Raw genomic sequence first — 20,564 nt, 5'->3', positions numbered from 1 at the left:
AAGCTCCGTGCGTCCTACTACCCAAATTCAAATGTTTGTTAAATCTTGGTGGATCATCCGCGAGATCAAGCAACTGAGAATTCCGCTGTTCAACATTTCCAGGTTATTTCAAATTGGTCTGCTGCAAATGCCAGTGGAAAATAATGATCGATTGAAGATACAAGGTATATGAACTTGAACTTGGAACTTAGATGCTAAGATTTTGCTTTCAAGGTGGAAGGTGGCTTATTCTTCGTCTAAATACTATCGAACCTTTCAGCACATTATGATCTTAAAGGCTTCAAACATGAGAGGTCCTTTGCGACAATTATTTTGGAGACTCGGTACTGCCTTCAAGTTCCTTGTTCGAGTTAATAATCCTCCAAATGATGTTAACATTTGAGCACATCTAGTAGGCACTACTAGTGGCCACCAGAGAATTTGAAGGCTATGCAGGCTATGGATGGGGTGAATTCAATATGAATTTAAACTTGACTCGGGGGGGGGGATTGATTACTACTAGTAGTACTATGCATGGATGCACTTCAACTTGAACTTGAAGTTGACTGAAGTGATTTACAGGAGATAATCTCCAAAGATTTTATTTTCAGTCATCATGATGATACCTATGGAACTTGAAGCAACCATAATTTTTTTCTATCTTCTTCATTTATCTGAACGCTCTGTGATGGGGTCTATTAATAGTTCAACCTTTAAAATGTCACTTCGCTCTTGACTTCCGTTTACCCAGTTGGTAGAACGCCCTGGCCCACATTAAACATTGAACTTACCCCCCACTTTCCGTCAAAAAGAGCAATGTTGAGCGAAAAAATATTCTCCACGTAAATTGAGCTATGCAATTTTGGGTGTAGCTTCGTCGGCTGTTCCTGAAAACGGGCCTGGGGGAAGATTAGGTACATATGTACATTTCAAATGTTTCCCAGCCTTCCTCGGAGTACTGCTCTCGCGCGATGAGATTGCACTCAGATGGACTCAAAGGTATGCAGTCTGCAGATGATTGAAAAGATAACATGATTTGAAGCATTCTTGAAATGCCCATTGGCTCTGAATTATCCGCCAGTGCATAGCTTTCCCTTTACTTCAAGTTCCAAGGTTGAAACACGATTGGCTTCAACTCAGTGGAGGTAATCAAGTCGACTTAGCGCTGCAAAAAATAAGAAAAAATTCAAAATGTTACAAAGTGCAATCCTGCCCATCTAGCTAGGAATAATAAACCAAAAGGGATGAAATATCAGTGTTAGTATTTGTGAAAACTAGAGAAGAATCATTCAATCCAGGCACAATCAAACTGAAAGTCGCCAGTAGTAATTCCAACCTTGTAAGTGCTAACTTGAGATAGTATCATGTACTAAGAATTGGAATTGTCGGCACATGTCCAAGGTTTTGTCCCTTGCCCACTTGAGAGAGCATCAATAATGGAAACAATCGAGCCGTAGGTACCTGCGACCGTCATAAATGATCCAACGACAATAATGAAAACACTCCAACATGCGAGGGTAACCCATTTCCAGTTCCTCTCATGACTCTTCGAATTATCGTAAAGCCACATGCAGCCAGCGGGCTGATAGGCTAAAAGAAAGCCCAGGAGAGCGCCAATAAGGAAAACAAGGTCACCAAAGATTGGGATACCACTTGCAATGATATGAGAGAATTATACATCCAAATGTATAACCAAGCCATGTAGACCAATGAGTGAATGAATTTGATGCCAAATGTGAAGACCCTCGTAAGAGGCAAAGGAAAATATACTTAGACGGATACTAGGACAGTCAAAGTGATGTTAGCAATACTTCAAGGTCTTAGAACATTCATGCGGGGTTCAATCACTTACATGCAGGAAGATTGTTGTTGAGGCAAGAAGACCAGGAAGAGCAACTCCATAGGAAATCCTCTTTATCAAATGACCAGCAGGTCCCAGCGCAGGAGAGGCAACCATAGACCCACAGTAGTAATAGACAACAATACCTATTGCCAGGTATATCAATGTTGAAATGAACTGGCTGATTACCGCTGCGCGAGTAAAGTATCTGGGATCTCTCATCTCTGCCGGAATAGAGAAATAGCCTGGAGTGGCAGAGCACGCAAAGATCAGGGTGGAAATAGCGGAGACTCCATCAGCGAAAGATGGACTGTTAACAATCTTATAGTCTGAGACCCAACCATCTGGCGCGGTAGATGGGCCATCCTGAACACCAACGGCAATTGTCATAATGAAGACTAAATGATGTTAGCAGATTAGCTATGTTTGATGTTGGCCCCATCAACACTGGTAAGAATTCAACGCTTCACTGTGAAAGAGGAAAATGTGAGACTGACCAGCTGTGATAATACAAGTCAAACCGACCCATGCAATCCAAGTGATGCGACCGAGAGTTCAGATACTACTGAAGAGGAATCCAACCAAGGCAGCAATAACAACGAAGACAGCCGTACAGGCCGCATGATTTGAGACAGCATTGAGACCGATTGACAGGCTTAAAATTCCTGAACCTCCGTGAAATACCCATATGGGCAATTGCCCTACTGGGCCGAAGGAAATACTGAAATAGCACTTGAGGTGTTAGTGCACATAAGAACATAACCTCACATTATCCTTCAAGTTTCAAGGTTAAAATGGCCATAACCTTGGAAAGTATGTAGTTCCGTCGTTATCATTAAGCTTATCAACCCCGCACGCTCACGATAGTTTAAATAAGTAGGTATTCCCGTGGGCCATTCCAAGGTTCCAATGTTGTTCACTGCTCTTATCTCATACTTCCGACCATATTGGATAAATCATAGCAGTAATCCTGGCCTTCTTCAAATTGGTCTTATCGGAACTACTTTCTTCTGTGCTGAATGAATTCCCAACCAGGAAAGCAAGGTGTGCGGACCCGTCGGAAACACGCTGTTGGCGTATGCAATACATGCCGCAAAAGGCACATAAAATGTGACCTAGTACGCCCAGTATGCTCAAGCTGCAAGGCAATCGGTGCCGTGTGTGAGATTTTCAATTCAGAATTGAGATGGAAGCAAACATTGACGAGTCAAAACTCAAGCGAATGCTCCGCGCCGAGGGCTGCACCGAGGCGCCATCTGTACACAGACAGCCACCGCATGTCGATGAGTTTCGAACTTCAATCTAGCCTACATGAACGGTCTGTAGATAGAAGCTTGCAAAATATTGACGATGGGTCGAAAGAAGAACAGCTTCCTCCTGGTCACGGCAATTTCATCGGTCCATTTGGAGTTTTGAGCTTGTCGCAAAGCACAAATCCACCTATTGCGGGTACTAGCCCAAAAAGAACCAATTATGTACCAGCACAAGGAAGTCACCTACTCGAAGCTACCATTTTGAGGCCTCTCCCCTCGAGAATTCCAGACCTGAACAGTGACTTGCACAACATCGAACCGTCTTTGAACTGGCCCGATCTATTTGATATCAGCCTTTCGTGGGCGGACTTGAACTTCGATACCTTCCGCGATCAATCGCTTGATGCCTTAGTCATGAGGGATGATTTAGAAAACAGTTACAAAACACTGCGAGTGGCTGATCTTGCCGATTCCTTTTCCTCAGAGTTTACGTTGGGAAATGTGGAAATATCAGAAGCTCAAATGCTGCTTAGGCGATACAAAGACACCATAGTCGCACAGTTGTTCTCACTCCCCCTTTATAAAATGTCACCCTGGGAAGAGATAAACGTCGATACAGCTGTGTTGATAATGGGTAGGATCTCATATATGGGCGTTGAGCGTGTCTCAAATGCGGCAATAGCAAATTTATTGGCCTTGATTGCCATTTCTGCTGCGGACATGGCTGCTGAAATGCGGAAGTCAGGCACAGAGGGATCTGAGCACTGGGAAAACATCAGTGCTGCGAGCTATGCTAGGGGGAAGGCGCATCTACAGAAGTCCCTTGATGAGACTCAGAACATGCCACCCCCAAAATATAAAGAGCAAATGATGGCCATATCTGCAATGCTGTCATTCTCGGTATGTACGGACCTTCAAGCAGTTCGTATATTTTGGTCGTTTTGTCCAAGACTGATTCACTCCCCAATATCCTATTTGACTGTCAAGAAGAGGCAAGGGCATATCTCATCAACTCCGAACGTCTCTTGCGTCTCCGTGGTTTACGGAGGCGGGTTTTCTCACAAAAGGCACGATTCCTACATCAAACCTATACGTGGAACCGTATCTTAGGCGAGACCACTTATGTCTTTCAACTACACGACACAGAGCGGAAATGGTCATCATCGAGCTCCTGACCCCAAAGACTAGTCCAGCCGAGGGGCCAAGAGACTTGCCAGGATCTTCTCACTCTTCATCCAACCCAAAGGTTCAGCTTGATGATTTTCTTCGGTTGGATGATGAGTTGGTTGACTCCGAGATTGAAGATGGAAAGAACAATGGCGGTGTTCTCAACGCCATGCATATCGAGAACTCGGGTGAAAGCACCAGAGCAATGTACCATCAGCTCTATGGTTTCTCAGAGACATGGCTTAGTCTTGTCTCAAAGACGACACGTCTTGCTGATATCCTGGACAAACTCAAGCTGAGGTCGTCCCCTCAAAAGTCGAGAATCCTGCAGCCCCTTGAAAGCTATAAGCCGCACCTTGAGGAACTGATCTGGGAGAGAGTAAAAAAGATGAATCTCCTCAATACTCCCCAGACTGCATACCAATACTCAAGGCTCATCGGCAACAGGGCTCTCTCAAAAGCGCACCCGGGAACCCCACTTCATACGTGGTTCATGCGCTGAACCTGGAACTGTTGATATTTTTCTATCGACGAATTCGGGAATCCAATCCACGTTTACTGCAGCCCTACGTGAGTTCAATCATTCAAGCCCTCAAATACTTCGCAGCCTCAAGCAATGCTCTGGGGCTTGGAGGTCCCGGCTCACCTTGGCCTGCTTTCATGGCCGGATGTGAAGCAATGTCATCCAAAGGAAGAGACTTACTTTCAAGTTGGATGGACGAAGCCTTTTTGCTTACTGGGTTTTCCAGGTTTCATACGATTAAGGGATGCATAGAGGAAGTTTGGAGGAAGCAGGGTGAGATTAATGTTTCAAAGAATAGGCAAGCTACTACGTATCATAGCTGGGTTAATACCTGCAGGGAGCACAACATATGTGTCCTTTTATCTTGATCAATTGAAATAAAAGGTCCATAATATCCAATACAGTTGCAACTTGACGGTTTGCCCAGGTGCCCAGGCGTGAGTACAGATCGCGGACGGATGGGACAGATTATCCGTCTACTTTTAAGTGTACGAACATTTCTCTAATATGCTCCATCCCGAGGGATCCATGGTGGTTGAGGTGCTGGCTGTGGCCTGGTATAACCAGAGCGAATGACTGCTGTTGGTACTAGCTTGATTCCACCAAGCTTGGTACTTTCCACGTCCTGCGCCCAAAGAGTAAGCGCTATGTAATTAATCCCGCTGTAGTTCAAAATGCCCTCTGGGACAGGATACGATGTTTGAGGCCCGAGGTTATTGACTAAATGAGTTAGTGATAGTTACTACTCAAATAGCCTGTTGTACTTACTGTACTTTCCAAACTGATACCCGTTAATGTAAAATTGGCACCGATAATTGATCCCTGATCGGTAATCTGGCGTGTTTGAATCAGAGCTATTGAAAACAATGCTCATCGGTACATCCCATCCTTCCGGGATGCTAAGCTCAAAGGAAGTTGTGTAAAATCCGACACCGGGTCCATCAATTCCATTCTTCAACGGATTGGAAATAGGCCACTTGGCAGTCGGTGGGTTGGGATAGTGATATCCTTGCCGCTCAGCATACATCGAACCCTCGTTCAATGGACCACGGACCAGATCCCGATACTGCTCCCCGCCTAAATTACCAGTGACCTTCCACGAGACATCGCTTTGCTCATGCCCAGATAGCTCGTAGTTCAGGATACCTTTGGGGAATTTGATCACATCTGTCCCTGGAGCTTCCTCGTCTTGCCCCATATTGTCAATCAAAATAGTCAAAACATGGAAGCTATTAACGGACAAGTCATTTCCAAATTTCAGCGTTTGAAGAGCCGTGGCATTTGCGCTCGATCCAGTCCATGAGCCAACAAAAGTGTTGTCCAGCCAAACAGAATGACCAAAACCTGTGCCACCGGATGTGTTCAACAAAATATATGATTCTTGGCCATTTGCAGTAAAATGACCTCTGTAAATCAGGGATCCTGTGTGGAATCCATAATCCATAGCATACAGGTTTGTCGGGGTACTCAGGTTCCGAGGATTGTTTGTCCATGTTCTGGAGCAATTCAGCCAAGTAGTATCATCGTACGAGCTCCTGATCTCAGGCAAGGTGTCCAAGTATTTCCATTCCAAATCAGCGAGAGCAGGGATGTTCAGTGATGGCGGATGATACTCCAAAGTAGCAAAAGGGTTCTGGGCCTTTCCGACCGAAGTATCTAATACATCGCCATTGAAGATGATTTTGTTGACCTTTTCAATTGGAGAAGAGATTAGCTCGACCTCTGTCGTTTTGTTGATGTCACCTGTTAAGCAAATATCTTGGCCACAAAGCTGAGTATTGCGTAGCAGGTAGCCAGCTTTGACGATAACCAAGTCTTTAGAACGCGATGAAAAATTGCCGATCGGTTCATCTGCTTCAATTTCCATCGGCCAATAATTGTAGGCTTCATTGCGCCAAAGCAAATACACCCGAAGCCCTGCAATATGGAATATACGGCGATCCTGCTGAACCTGCCACTGTACCACCCACATCAACCCCTTTTGTTCGATTGTTACTCCGGTTCCCTCGATGATAGTTGGATTCCCAAGTTTATAAGAGAAAGCAAGCTCATGCATCTCGTCCATTCCGCCGTAGAGGACCAAAACACGTGTCGATCCGGCACCTCGAGCCCAAGTCAATATTTCGGCTGAGGAGTAGATCAAATTAATGCCGCCGAGATCGTAATCAGTGACATGGAATTTAGAATCGCGGCCATTAAGGCTTAGATTGCCACCAAGCTGAGGTATAGTGACGTTTCCAGCACTCGTTGGAACAGTGATTTTGTACTTTGTGTTATCCGTAGAGCTGAAGTTGGCATGTCGAACCACATAGAAATTCGAACGAGTCCCATTTCCAAGCAGTGGAGTCACTGCAATTGAACCTGGCGCACCATAAGAGCCGTTTATGCCGATTCCAGACGTCGCAGTTAGATATGAGGGCGATACTTTAAGGAAATTGGCTTGCAATTTCTGTTCGCTGTACTTTTCGCGCCATAGACCTCGGTCTTCTGTTATCGCTGCGCCATAGTCATAGGATGTGTATCCATTCATGTAACCTAGGTTTCCCCAGTTTGTGCCACCAAAGGTCTATAACGGGTCATTATCGCTGACAGAGCAAGTTCCGAGTCGTATAAGAGAGACATACCATGTAAATGTTGAAAAGTTTCACGCCAAAGCTGTAATTATTCTTGTACACAACACGCGCCGCTTCCTCGTTGATCAACTCCCCGCACATTTCCTCGAGCACACCTCCCCTGTTGCCATGTCGTTAGCATAGATTGGGCCAGACGTAAGGTTGGATAGCATCTAGACGTACCATCCCTCACCAGAACCTCCCTGGAACTCAGCGATGGCGAAGGGTGTGGTAGGACTCTCCTGCTCATGGATAACCTGCCAATCATGCGGAAACTCGTACGTTGGCCAGACAGTTGGATTTGCGCCTTTGCTCGATAAAGTAATCAGTTCGAAGAATTTCTATCATGAGGATGGAGAAGGACGGTTCTCTTACAGTCATAGCGTAATGGGTAAGCATCAATGCCATAGATATTAGTCGCGCCGAGACCTGAGCCTGGAGCCCAGTACCCCTTCACTTCATTATCATTAACAATCAGCGGAACAGTGACTCCTGCGTTGAGGAGTTGCTGCTCTACAAAATTCATATACTCCCGATTCATTTCTGATGGAAAATCAGTAACTTCCGGCCAGGTTGTGTACTCGTTCTCAGGTTGAACTAGGATTATCGGTCCACCATTAGTGACTTGAGCCTTGGCAATGATTTCACCCATGGTAGACAAGTATTTGACGGTCGTGTTGAGATATTCAGGATCGTCGGATCGAATGACTGCTTCCTTCCGAAGAATCCAGCCTGGAATCCCACCAGCCGTCGTCTCTGCATTGATGTACGGACCAGGTCGAGCAATGAGATATATGCCTGCCTGATTTGCAGCTTCAAAAAACTGTTCCAAGCTCCATATTCCATCTGTCACAACATGTCCTGGGTTTGCTTCGACTAGACCCCAGTCTACATAGAAGGACACTCCCGAAAACCCCATGCTTTTGATCTTCTGGAAGACGTCTAGCCATAAATCAGGGACAGGAAGACGGAATGGATGAAACTCTCCAGAGAAAACCATCAATCGCTCTCCGTGAACGAAAAGAGAATGTTCGTCCCAAGTCACCTAAACAAAATAATCAGAGAAATATCTTTAACTCCCGTTTCTGCGAGACTTACTATATTTTGTAGTCCATTACTGGCTCCACGTACAAGTATTGGGAGAACGAGCGAGACTATTGTCCATATGCATATGGAAAGTGACGATTCGAATGATACCATTTTGAAGATAAACCACAATGTTGTAGGGTAATCTCAAAAAGAAAAACAAAACTTGAACTTGAACTTGGACCACCCAAGTTCTAGTGTGGGGGTTTCTAGTTTTAAGATCATCCCCACGTTCTTATTGGTGAGATCACCGGATAAATGACTTACCCCGCAAAACCTTGTGTGCTCAGCAAGAATTTAGGAGTAGTGAAGAGAGAGACTTTCCAGATATTTGTTTCGATTCCATTATTGACCCGGATCCCGAAGTGCATCAGGCTAAATTAGTTCTCTATAAACCCGATCTCCGAATTTAGGCAAATGATTGAAACTCAATCACTCAGTCTGACACTCTTCGGAAATTTATTTCTTTCTTTTTCATATCAATCATAATACAACCTCCCATCATAACCAAGGAGCAACTCTCATGGTCTCATAGACGCCACGTGTGGGCTTCTCCAGTAGGAGCTGCGCAAACCCGGTTATTGACTTAGGAATCGATTCCCTCGACGCCGAATTTCCATAGTGAGCGTTCAACTCCGAATTGTTGTTTACTCACAGTGACAAACTCTCACATTGTGCCGGGACACCTAGAAAAATTCCCTAGGATTCCTTTTGTGCGACCGCGCAATGCAACTGGTCTACTGGCCGGTAGATGTGCAAACCGATATTGAGGATTTATTTTCCATGCATGGCGGCGCCGGTGATGATTATAGTGGTGGGAACCGAAGTGTCCATGCACTGTTGCTATTACTAGTATCGGTGAAACTTTATGATGGCTGCCGGAGAATTCCCTTTGTTGCTTGCCGAAGGCAATCGGGAGATGCGTAAGTATATGCATGTTCTGGCAGCACTCAATCCAAATCTCACTCAATAACACCACTTTGCACTCGCCGGCACAGCGACATTTGCTCAGCAAAATTCGCATCTGTGTATCAGCTTTGAGGTCTCGATAACCCCGGTCGCACCTACGGAAGAAATGAAAGAGTGAGTAAGCGCTTGGAAATAGCCAGGGGCTTTGCGAGCGTCAACTGGTGGGTCGAGGCTCAATCTCGGTTTGGGACCTTCGTGCTCGAGTAAACGCGTTGGTACTCACGCGTTGGTACTTACTTGCTCCAGTTCTCGATGCTTTACGATCTGCCTACTACTATCCCCCACACCCCGGGGCTTGCATCATCTATTGCAAAGGAAATATCAAACTCCTGGGCAGTAAACCTTAGACACAGCTTTTTATACTATCCTTATCACACGGCCAACAACTTGAACCATCACTTCTTCAATATCTACAAACGCAGAAGTATAATTAGAAATTCAAGAAAACAGCCGTGGAAAATACAAAATTTTAATTCAAATGTTGTACACAGACCGGGTGTTTTGAATCGGCTGAGTGCTGTGGTAGTATGTATCAATGTCTTGCGCTTCATTATATGGGGCTTCCTGGCCGGATGATATATGTAGCACTTGAGTTGGTACTACTAGTATTGTTCGCCGGGCGGATACTACATATGTGACATCGAAGGGAGTTGATCGACTCCGGGGGCAGGTCCTGCAAGAGATCTACTCCAAATTCGGAGTTGAAGCCTGACCAGTAAGGCTATTATGGAGATTTTCGTCGGAATTTTTCCAAGGTTCAAATGTTGAGATTTGTTCAAGTTACTAGTATGTGGCAAATAGGTGGCACTGTGAGCACTGGACCCGGAGATATATTATCTATTCCAATTGATCCGAGTCTCAGCGCTTACCAGTTCTTATTAGATCCATAATACATACAACATTTGAAGCCCAGTATGAGAAGACAATGTATTTCCAAGGTTGAGGGCAAATAGTAGCTTTAGTATTTGGTGATTCAAAGTTTTCATCGTATTGTAGAATATGGGAAATATGTAGGTAGTTTGCACAATCTTTTTAGACGTCTTACATGCCTCTTTTAGCAATCTGATCAAAGTTGGTCTGTGCTAGTCTGGAAAATCTTGCAAATCTTGCAAACAAGTATTCAAATGTTCTGGAACCAACTTGTTTTGAGTGGAGGCCTGTAATCGCAGCCAATCGTATCAGCCATAGCACAATGCTGCACGTCGTAGCGATAAACGAAATAAGAAGCACTCTTCGTGTGTCCCGCGGAGATCGGTGATTTGTTGAAACTTGTTCCAATTTCTTCGATAGATGGGTCGAGACCTGTCAGGGAAAATCACTCATAGAACTCTAGATAAGCTAACAAGAGCCAAGAGTGAAAAAAATCCTTTTCATCGGGTGATGCGCCGATCCTTGCCCTAGGGGCATGCCGGGTCGCCGATTTGCCAGTGCTATTCTCGGCAACACCGAATGTCTCATGACAAGGGAAAAAAAAACACTGAAAAGACTAACCAGAAGTATTCTAGGGGATTAATAGAAACAAGATATAAAGATTGTCAATAATCAGCAATCGAAGAACCATCCGCATCAATTTCAATTCACTCTTCCAGTCTTCCACATTCCACTTCTCTCATACCAGCCTTGGTATATCGCCATATCCTTTCAGCCAACCACCCAAGTCTTTTAAATCCAAATTCAAACCTTATACATAATGGTTGCTTGCCCTCCACTCGGCGATGGCCCCTATGGCACACAGCGCAGATCATCAGCCCGCGCTAGCGCACCCGGCACGCCACAGCCCAAGATGGATGCAGCGGAAATTGAAAACATCTTCCAAGCAGTGGAAAACTCCCGACGCCGTACCGAGTCAGGAGGCTCTTCTCGTCGCTCCGGATGGTTCTCAAGACAGTAAGATCAAATTGCTCCGGTTACTTTTGATGTAAATTAACGTTAGTCTACTAGGTTCAACAAGATCCACCGTCGCGAGAAATCTGACTCCGCTTGAGGGTTCAACTTGAACTTGAACTTGTGGGCCCACATATATAATGAAGATGCCATTGGCTAAGACCAGTGGACATCCATCATACGCGAATAATGTTTTTGAATGGAAATGTATATAATAATATTAGAAATATGTCATAATGGGGGAAATAGATCATCGTTGAAGATTCAAATGTTTTTGGATATCAAATTTCCAAAAAATAACCTTGAAACATTTGAAACCACTGCACACCTGGGTAGTGGGCAGAACTTCAAATGTTGAAGTTTTTAGTTCAAACCCTTCAAATGTTGGAAACCGCCCGGGCGGATCCCCTGGGCCCCAAAGACTACAGATGTCGCAAGAAAACCTTGGAGAATAAATACTCAAGTGCTATATCCGAACATCATCCATGCGTTTATACGTAATTTTCAAGGTTGAAGTTGACTGGGAACATTTGCAAGTATAAATTTCAAGTTACATGCGTAATATGGACGGTTTCAAATGTTTCAAATTGATTCGAATGTTCCGGATGTCCAAGGTTATTCTTCAAATGACTAACCACTAGATCAGCAATTTGCCCGTCCCGCAACATTTGAATTCTTCCCAGGTTCAACAATTTCAATCTCTGACCAAGCTTGCTGAAGGCGCACTCAAGTGCTCTCAGCAGCACTTTTATTGCGATAGGCATACTTGCGCGCTGCAGAGGTTGGCCTCTCCGTCGACAGAGCGTTTTGTGGTCAACAACAGTGAGGTCACTGGGCTATAAAAAAAGTCAGCTAAATCAGATAATATTATTCTCGCTAGTGAGATGGAAACTAGACCTTGTCATTCAGGGGTGCACTCGCATCTAGAGCTGCAAATAAGAGGGCAACAGCGGCGAACTTCATCTTGTCGGGTGGATTAATGCTTTGTATCCATGTTCAAGTGATTTGCAGTGATATTAGTGACATTGCAGCGTAATTTCATCACACCTGGACATCTTGGAGTTGCTTCTGCTAAAAGTCGCTGGAATGCAATACCGGTATAGATTAGTATACAAAATACGCAATGAAAGCCATACAACAATAAGACGCGAGGTTAGAATGTGGAGTCGAGTAGAACATAGAGAGTAGTGAGCAATATAGGTATGGACTTGAATCGGAATCATTGGTGCTGTGCTTGAGACTCCTAGCTATAATGGGGGAAAGTTGAGACTGTCGTGACTCAGGCCGTTGTGACTCGGCCATATTGCATTTTGGCACTTTGAATTGATGGCTTAAATGTGAGTGTTATCACCTGGGCAGTGATAGACTCAGTTGGATGGTACAAACATTTCATCAACAGCCTTGGAGTGAGAACTTTTCAATTGGGATGGATCCAACCTTTCTGGAATTTGAGCAGATGTCGATCTTGCCTTACTATGTGGTCTTCACTCCACCACAGAATGGCTGATTTGAAAATACTTGAAGTTTTGACTCTTTTCTGACTCTGTTTAAAAATATATATTCTCTTGAATATCAAATATCGAGAAAAAAAAGTTCAAGAGGATGCGAAAGGCTTGGAGTCTGAGTATAGAAAAGAGGTAAGGATTTATAAGGTCAGGATAGTTAATAGCTTCGTGGGTACATCAATGTCGATGAAATAACTCCATGCTTATCGCAAGGTATGCATGAACATTTGAAGGAGTACATCAGGAAATAGAGAGGAAGGAAAATGCGCAGAGGTGACATATGCATATGTGGAGATGAGATACTGCAGTGTATCCCCATCTACCCTCAAGTGATTACATCCAACTTGAATAGCTACACATGCTGAGAGGCCCAGAATTGCGGCATTAGAACAAAAAATGACTACATATAGTCAACCTGTCTGGGCGGTTAACATTCTCATCCCTTGTGGAACTTGAAAACCCGGGGAACTGTAGATAGTAGGGATTCTTGATTTCAATTAAAAGTCTCTAGCCAAGCAGACCACTCAGGATCTTGTGGATACAAATTTTTCATTCCAAAGTCCATAGAGGCCAGAGAGATGAGATCTTGCATTTCCGGCCGCCCAGGCCAACTCATGGTTTCCTGGCAAGAAGGCGTAGGCGCAGCTAGTATTTGATCGAGACATCGCGAGAATGTAGTTTGGGCTTGCTTGCAGAGTCGAAAATTGCTTTGGCCCAAGACAACAAGGGAGTCGCAGTATGAGATAAGGGCACTGATGTTCTGGATTGCGGCCGAACGATTAAGTGTTAGCGACTGTTGCGGCTGGCCACTCTGCCGTAGCAATTCCATAATGAGAACGTTCGCGCAAGGCATGGCGTAAAACGTCACCTAAGCATAATTTCAGTTTTCCAGCTCGAACAAAGAGGGATCAGATCGGAAATTTACCATGAATTCGAGATCCAATCTCTCTCGGGCGAATGCGTCTGACTTTTTCAAAAGGCTTAACGCTAAATCTAGGACTTCATGGGAAGTCTGGATCATCAAGTCGCGATTGCCTTCGCTCTGGCCAATGAGTAGCTTATGCAGGAGGAACTGGGAATAGCGGTATTCCATTTTAGGGCCAATGGTATGCCAAAGAGTCCTCAACGGCAGGCTGTCTCGCATGGATGCATCGTAATATCTTGAGGGAATCGAATCCCAGACAGTGGACGCACGCTGAAGAATTTCTCTACAGGTTCATATCAATATCACGAACAGATGAGGAGTTGAAGATGGGCACGACAGTACCTTGCCTGGGAAACGGATTCAGGGACCGACGGGCCAAGAAGTAGCTCCAGTACCTCTTCGCGAATTATGCTCAGCAGCCAAAGAGATCGATGTCGTGAGGCTGTGTGCACCGATACCTCATCGCGGCTCCACCCCTTTTCATCAAGTAATTCTGCTTTCGCAGCTTCAAATTCCTCCACGGGGCCCATGACAAGATTATCGGACATGTCCAGCGGTAGATCAAGTGTGAAATATTGCCGATGGAGCCGCGGCGGTCGACCGACGAAAGTTGCCAATCCCTTATCAAGCTCGTGGGCCAAAGATACTGCCCGCTTGCGGAGTTCCTGCAAATATGAGGGGATATTGGCTGACTCCACATCGTTGAAGCCTCTATGCAGGCCCATAGCTGTTATGGTCGAGGCCAAGTCGCCCATCAGCCACCAAGAACGAGAGGAGTCGTCGCCACAGCACCAGGTACTGAAGCTAGATGTCATCGTCAACAGCCACAGAACCAGATCGTTGACTTGCTCAATTTCGCTACAGAATGTCCGACACTGGGTGCTAGCGTAGAGGGCTCTGAGCATGGCGGGGGCCCTGGCGTCTGTATCCATATGCAGGCGACTGTGATGGGCTGAGCGCGGATGAGAATTTGAGTTCATAGCCTGTTCTGTTCTTAGCCTCACCAACCCCCTGGCAATACAACTACCAATGTGCGCGCAGCACAATCCAATCGTCTCCCAGCGTAAGCGCTCACCGGAAAGAGCTTTCACAAGTGCATCATTCGCAGCGGAGACCGGTAGATGCAGTGGCCTGGCCGTCTCGTCGAAAAGCACCAGCGCCATACCAGTCAGTTGATCTACAGGGGAGCCTGCCGAAAGCTCCTGCATAGTATTTTGCGCTGCACGCCATGCCGCTCTGGCAAGCGGCCCACCCCATGGCGAAACCTCCTCCTCCAGGGTCTCACGTAGACCAAGAGGGGAAAGATCCACGTCTAGGAGGAACTGGAGCACTTCCACACCTTTAGCAAGGAGCCCAGGTGTCACTGGGTATGACCGCGCGGGCGCCGAAATGCCAGTCCGGGTAAGGTGCGGCGATGACTTGTGCAACAGCGCATCATCCTCATGATGGGATGTCATAGAAGGCACCAACAATTCTTCCATGGTCGATAGTCCTGTGCTGCGATTATACTCACCCACCGGGGAGTTTGTGGTCTCGAAAGGGAGATCGCCAGCGGTCGAGACAGAGACAGGTGTACTCGTCAAAGCCCTGCAGTACGGAATCAGGATTTCCCTCAAATAAGTTTTCAACGAAGCTACAGGGAATCCTTACCAGGATATTTGGGGAGGGGTCGGCTTCTCTGCCTTGTGCTGTCTCGTCGGCGAGGGATGGTAGTAGCACTGTCGAGCAATCTTGCGACGTAGGCAGCGTGAACAACTTGGCCGACCATGATCGCAGCGTATTTTTGAGCGTCGGCAAGGCTCGCACGATGAGAGCGTACCATTACGGCGGATTCTGTCGGTCATTGTCCCAGAGGTTCTTGAATGAACACACTTGAGGAGGTCTGGTGGATGTTAACAGGTTGTGTAATGAATTAGAATGCCTTGGGAGCTATTAGTACGGAGTACAGGGTGCGACTCGGACAGATCCATCAAGTATTCACAGGATCGAATCATATGCCACGTTGCATCGGTATTCTTAACCAAATGGGGTTGTGGCGTACTCCGTGAGTCCGTGCCACTCCGATGTCCGACGTTCCAGATGTCGCACACACATGTGCATGTGCACACGGAATAGTGGTGCGGCCCGCGCGGGTGCCACCAAGCACTCCAGGGCTGGCATTCCAAGATCCACTGTTTACATATGGAGTACTCCGAATATATGTACATATTGAAGAGGGGAACCGTTAGGCAGTGTATTCTAGATACACGGGTCGATCCAGCTAGCATGAATGGATAACACCAACCAACATGTACGTTGTGGCCGGACTACCCCGTAGGGGTGGGATGAGAGACGTGTAGGAGTGTGTATTCTAGACTATAACGACGGGCATTCTTGTACGTACAAAGACGGGACTGAAAACATGACAAAACAGAGATGTAACCAAACGGTAATTCTTAGCACGGTACGTGTAGTAGGGGACAGGGTACCCCACTACAATATGTACTAGTAAATGTTGGAGCACAGGGTCTATAGATCGGACCACTTTGCCCTCATGGAATGACTCTTGAAATACTTGGTAGAACTTCTCCTCGTTACATTTTCTCACATATATCATTGCGCCTATAGGCGTTATTTCCCACTCAATAGGTTCAAACAGGTGTTCAATGTTATGGCCCTCTATCACATAGGGGTTGGAGCAGTAAGCCTGACTATGCTCACCCATCTCATTCTATTAAGTGAACAGAACAAACTTGAATTGCCCTCAATCGCCAGTTAATTCTACATAACCAGCTAGGCATTCCGCAGAACTTCATAAGCTCGCTTGCAAGTTGCATATCCCAACTTTCGCGAGGTTCAAGATTGCATCCACTTCGTCTCGTCATGATCTGCAGCCGACTCTTTGTAGGGATTATTCTCAATCCACGATTTGACATCAAGCGAGATTGCAGACTGGCTGTAAAAATCTTGCAACTCTCCATTGAATTCTAGCGTGGAATGTCAGCCATTACTCCAAATTGGCGGGACTGTACTACACTTACCATCGAGTGAGAGAGGACTTTGAGGCTGAAGGGAAAAGCGAGAAGTTCCTTCACGCCAGAGTATCAATCTGGGAGATATAGGAGTCCCTAAAGGTCGTCAGCTTGCGGTGAGCCCCTCGATTCAGGATATTTATCAGCTTACCTGCTTCGATGTGTAATATTACTGGGCAAACAAGTGACTTGCCGTCCTCAATGGCTTCTTCATAACGCTCGAAATCAAACCTCAACATTTGCTGCATTGTGCGAGTATTAGGCATGAATACCGGGCCATTGGAATCTGACTATGGGTTAATTATATCAAAGCAGAATTTATGATATGCTCAGGGTCAAGGAAAACTCTCACAAGGACTAGACTTCAATAACTGGGGATGAACTAGGCCATCACTTGAGATTAAAACGGCATCTTTTGACCAACCACCGCCTTCCTGAGTTATGTCGAATAGTGATGCCTGTCGCCCATACTGGAATCGGTACAACGGGGCCGGAGTCCGATTGTGAGTCGACAGCAGTGAAAAGGTCCGCTTTAAAGATGAGTTGGACAGATAAGTCACTGTCTTCGAAAGATGAACCAACATATTGGACATAAAATGATTCCGATCGTAGGGGACGTTTCATGTACTAATCACGGCTTTCACCTAAAAGGAGTTGTGGCTGAGTGAGCTTTTAAGTTGGAGTGAGGTCCGTGTAATCGGCCGCAATGAGACCGCCTGCCTAAATGAGGATGAACCGGGGAACTTTGCCGTGAGGACGCGAAGCATTAATAATTATAGACTTTGGTGAAGCGAACTGCATTATACGGAGTTGAATTTAGTTGAAACGCAAAATATGGATGTCGGTCATTACTATTTCAAAGTTGAGTTTCCTCCTGAAGACTCGCATTTCGGCAACACTGCCTTCACTCACACGCGCGCTCTCACTCATGGCGGGGCCTGTTCAACTTGAAATAAATACTGTATATTTCAGCGTGTCGGGGACAGACCAAAGGTGATGACGTCACGCAGAGGATGTCAGCTGAACAGGGGATACCAAGTTACAGGGGACTTGGGAGGAAAGGGTAAAGATAAGACCAAAAGATCAGACAACACGGATCAGATGGAATGACATACGACCAAGCTGGATCCAAACTTAGGATGGAATGGAAGGAAAGAATCAAACAAAGATACTACTGATCCTAAAAAGATTGAATTCGATGCTCAACTAACTAAGGGGTAAGATCAGGTTTTATAGAACATTAGACTAAACAGATAAACATAAGACCAAAGGTCTCAGAACATGGGATGAAAGATCCACGGAATCCGAAATGATCAAGTCTTTCATCTCATCTTGTAACCATTGATCTCAACAACGGGGTTCGGGTTGCGAATCTTCTCGGACGAGAGAAGATGATCTTTGATCTGATGGATCAGATCAAAACAATAGCCATTCATTCCGCAACAAAATGTTTGATCGCGGGATGAATTAGTCAGCACAATTGACAGAACACGGGTGCAGAACTAGCCCAATTGGGTTAGTTCAAACCACTATTGAATGGAGAGCTCTGATTGGTCGAATCAGAATGGATCACATGACCGATCAGGTGATCTCCAGGCAGAATTTATGTGCGTAATTATCAGAATTAGAGAACCAGACCTGTTGATACATCCCATTGGCGACCGCCTACTGCATTAGACATTGTAGTCTGTCAGATGGGAACGGCACGGTCGACAGAGGCTCTGGGCGGGGCTCCGGTCGCTCTGAGAAACGTAGACCGCTTCTATCAGCTTGATAAGAACTCGTTCAAAAGCTGGCTAAGGCTTACCCGATGGGAGATATATTGGCCCGTTGCTAATCCCTATCTGAGTCCCTGAGTTAGTGGCATGGAACGATATAGACGTCATGTTCAATGGCTTAAGAACATAGTGTCGGGATCTTGGTCAATGTGCTGAATACGGATAATACGAAGTCACCCCGCCCCACCGTCAGGTGATAATCACTGGCTAAGCATCACTTATAGTCAAAGCCCTCCAACCATTGATAAATAATGGCCATTTATGTTCTACCGGAGCCTGGGAGTGGGCCATGTAACTCATAAGACCGCATCATAATGAACATATCTTTATGTCCTCGGAAAAGCCTTTCCTCTATGCCAAGTAGGTGACGATAGCTGAAAAGCCACTTACAACCCAGTGACCTAGATATAAATCCGAGTAATGAAAGAGATATGACCAGCATCAACTCGTCACCAAATGACTGTGTGCAGTATATACATGTGTATATCGGTTCGCAGTGTCGTGGATCCAGGTAGCTGTTCTGCTAAGGACAACTTTTGAGGTGGCTCACTTACACATCGCCATCCTAGATTGTATTCCCAACAATTCATCGTTAACAGCAGAGAAATTTATGTTACAAAGTTACAACACGTGGGAATAAGATCAATATTCAAATACGTCTAAAATGATAACATAAAGCCTTGACCGAACACCGTAAAGCCTAAAGTACTTCATAAACAGGCATTACTTTCTTTACCTTCTCGGCCCATTTTCCGATATCTTCCACAAAACGCCTAGCAATGCCTATTTTAATTCCTTTCTCGATGAAGAAATTTGGGTCCTGATCCTTGTAAACCTGCTCAAGGTCTAGACCATGGTCTAGCATAACGTCACAAACTTGTCGAAATGCAGATTTAAGGGCATCATTGGTGAAATTCGACATCTGCCACTCACCGTACTCCTCCACTGCTACATCTCTGGGACCAGGAATCTCCAATGGGCACATGGTCAGTTGATCAATCACCGCCTTGGGAGCTGAGCCATCTGACCCGTTGGGAGCAGCTTGGGAGGGCAGGACATTGATGATGTTGCTGAAAGGAGGATATGGTACTTCGGCCCGATTGGAGTGATCTCCTTTCTGCTTGTCCCCTTTCCGTCTTTCTTCTTCTTCCTTGTATAGTTCGTTGCGCACCACTTCTGGTACGTCATTGTGGCCCTCTAGAATCCCGTCCTTTTCAACATGGGCTATCAGGCGCTTTAAGTGATGGGTTTTCAGCGAGTAGTGCTTTTTTCCCATCGGATCCACCCAACAATGAGGGCCATGCGGACATGTCAACGAGTCATATCGCATCATATTATAGACGCTGCGCCAGATTGACCTCTCGCTCGAAGCGTCCTCCTCCGCATCGAGCTGTGCGTCCCGTTCACCGAGCATCCTTTTTGTGACAGATGATTTCCCTCTCTTCTCCCCTTTCCGGCCAGCGGATGGAGAAGAGTGGCGATCATCTACATAGTTGAAACTAATCTTCAACGTAAGTTCCTTACAGTGGAATTCGAAATCAGTTCTAACTCTAAACTCTTACAATTTAATTCCCGAACCCTAAGTGAAGACACGCTAATCTAATTTTAGCTCTTCCCCTGTTAATCCATGTAGGGCTGTATTGTATTCACTGGTAACCACAATGAGCCATTGTTATAATACCGTAATTTCTTGTAGAAACCGATGCAATCCATCGTGCAAACAGATAAAACAAAAGAGAATCCTAACAATCTGGCAAGATCTTTCATTCTCATGTCTTGCTTAGGCTATTTGTCACGCGCAGCCTTCGACCACACTCTTTTGCCAAAAGAAGGCTGTAATGACGCCATAGAGAACTTATCCTGGTACGCAACTTGTTTCTCTATATAGAGCTCTTCTTCGGTCGTGTTGGCCTTCGCTCGTTAGTTGAGGTTAATGTCTTGGGGTGGTTGGGGTGTTTTTGGTGTGGGGTGGTGTTGGGGTTGGGGTGGTTGGGGTGGTTGGGGTGGTGTTGGTTGGGGTGGTTGGGGTTGG

At 45.7% G+C, this 20,564-nt stretch overlaps 8 protein-coding genes across 8 annotated transcripts; 3 read left to right on the top strand and 5 right to left on the bottom strand.

Annotated features, from left to right (window-relative positions):
* Window positions 1–1,348: 1,348 nt before the first annotated feature.
* Window positions 1,349–2,209, bottom strand: N7483_009907 (uncharacterized protein; the record flags this gene model as incomplete). The annotated part of the gene is made up of 3 exons (XM_057093334.1): window positions 1,349–1,631; window positions 1,750–1,760; window positions 1,832–2,209. The coding sequence occupies 3 exons, from the start codon at window positions 2,207–2,209 to the stop codon at window positions 1,349–1,351; spliced, it is 672 nt and encodes a 223-aa protein (XP_056942630.1).
* An 887-nt stretch (window positions 2,210–3,096) lies between these two features.
* Window positions 3,097–4,741, top strand: N7483_009906 (uncharacterized protein; the record flags this gene model as incomplete). Its single annotated transcript, XM_057093333.1, has 3 exons — window positions 3,097–3,972; window positions 4,060–4,124; window positions 4,219–4,741. The coding sequence occupies 3 exons, from the start codon at window positions 3,097–3,099 to the stop codon at window positions 4,739–4,741; spliced, it is 1,464 nt and encodes a 487-aa protein (XP_056942629.1).
* A 763-nt stretch (window positions 4,742–5,504) lies between these two features.
* N7483_009905 (uncharacterized protein) lies at window positions 5,505–8,374 on the bottom strand (the record flags this gene model as incomplete). The annotated part of the gene is made up of 4 exons (XM_057093332.1): window positions 5,505–7,328; window positions 7,387–7,495; window positions 7,558–7,681; window positions 7,750–8,374. The coding sequence occupies 4 exons, from the start codon at window positions 8,372–8,374 to the stop codon at window positions 5,505–5,507; spliced, it is 2,682 nt and encodes an 893-aa protein (XP_056942628.1).
* Window positions 8,375–9,331: 957 nt separating this feature from the next.
* N7483_009904 (uncharacterized protein) lies at window positions 9,332–9,636 on the top strand (the record flags this gene model as incomplete). The annotated part of the gene is made up of 2 exons (XM_057093331.1): window positions 9,332–9,383; window positions 9,503–9,636. 2 exons carry the CDS (start codon window positions 9,332–9,334, stop codon window positions 9,634–9,636), a joined length of 186 nt encoding a protein of 61 aa, XP_056942627.1.
* Window positions 9,637–11,119: 1,483 nt separating this feature from the next.
* Window positions 11,120–11,320, top strand: N7483_009903 (uncharacterized protein; the record flags this gene model as incomplete). The annotated part of the gene is made up of 1 exon (XM_057093330.1): window positions 11,120–11,320. One exon carries the CDS (start codon window positions 11,120–11,122, stop codon window positions 11,318–11,320), a length of 201 nt encoding a protein of 66 aa, XP_056942626.1.
* A 1,991-nt stretch (window positions 11,321–13,311) lies between these two features.
* Window positions 13,312–15,565, bottom strand: N7483_009902 (fungal specific transcription factor domain-containing protein; the record flags this gene model as incomplete). Its single annotated transcript, XM_057093329.1, has 4 exons — window positions 13,312–13,686; window positions 13,744–14,026; window positions 14,086–15,330; window positions 15,381–15,565. The coding sequence occupies 4 exons, from the start codon at window positions 15,563–15,565 to the stop codon at window positions 13,312–13,314; spliced, it is 2,088 nt and encodes a 695-aa protein (XP_056942625.1).
* Window positions 15,566–16,578: 1,013 nt separating this feature from the next.
* On the bottom strand, window positions 16,579–17,338 carry N7483_009901 (uncharacterized protein; the record flags this gene model as incomplete). Its single annotated transcript, XM_057093328.1, has 4 exons — window positions 16,579–16,709; window positions 16,764–16,850; window positions 16,906–17,040; window positions 17,107–17,338. 4 exons carry the CDS (start codon window positions 17,336–17,338, stop codon window positions 16,579–16,581), a joined length of 585 nt encoding a protein of 194 aa, XP_056942624.1.
* A 1,894-nt stretch (window positions 17,339–19,232) lies between these two features.
* N7483_009900 (uncharacterized protein) lies at window positions 19,233–20,245 on the bottom strand (the record flags this gene model as incomplete). The annotated part of the gene is made up of 2 exons (XM_057093327.1): window positions 19,233–20,076; window positions 20,214–20,245. 2 exons carry the CDS (start codon window positions 20,243–20,245, stop codon window positions 19,233–19,235), a joined length of 876 nt encoding a protein of 291 aa, XP_056942623.1.
* Between the last annotated feature and the right edge of the window lie 319 nt (window positions 20,246–20,564).

This window comes from Penicillium malachiteum (assembly GCF_028827825.1).
Source record: "Penicillium malachiteum strain IBT 17515 chromosome Unknown utg000005l:1.0-9002435.0:1.0-325561.0, whole genome shotgun sequence".
NCBI lineage: Eukaryota > Fungi > Ascomycota > Eurotiomycetes > Eurotiales > Aspergillaceae > Penicillium > Penicillium malachiteum.
This window is presented reverse-complemented; position numbering and strand designations above follow the sequence as displayed.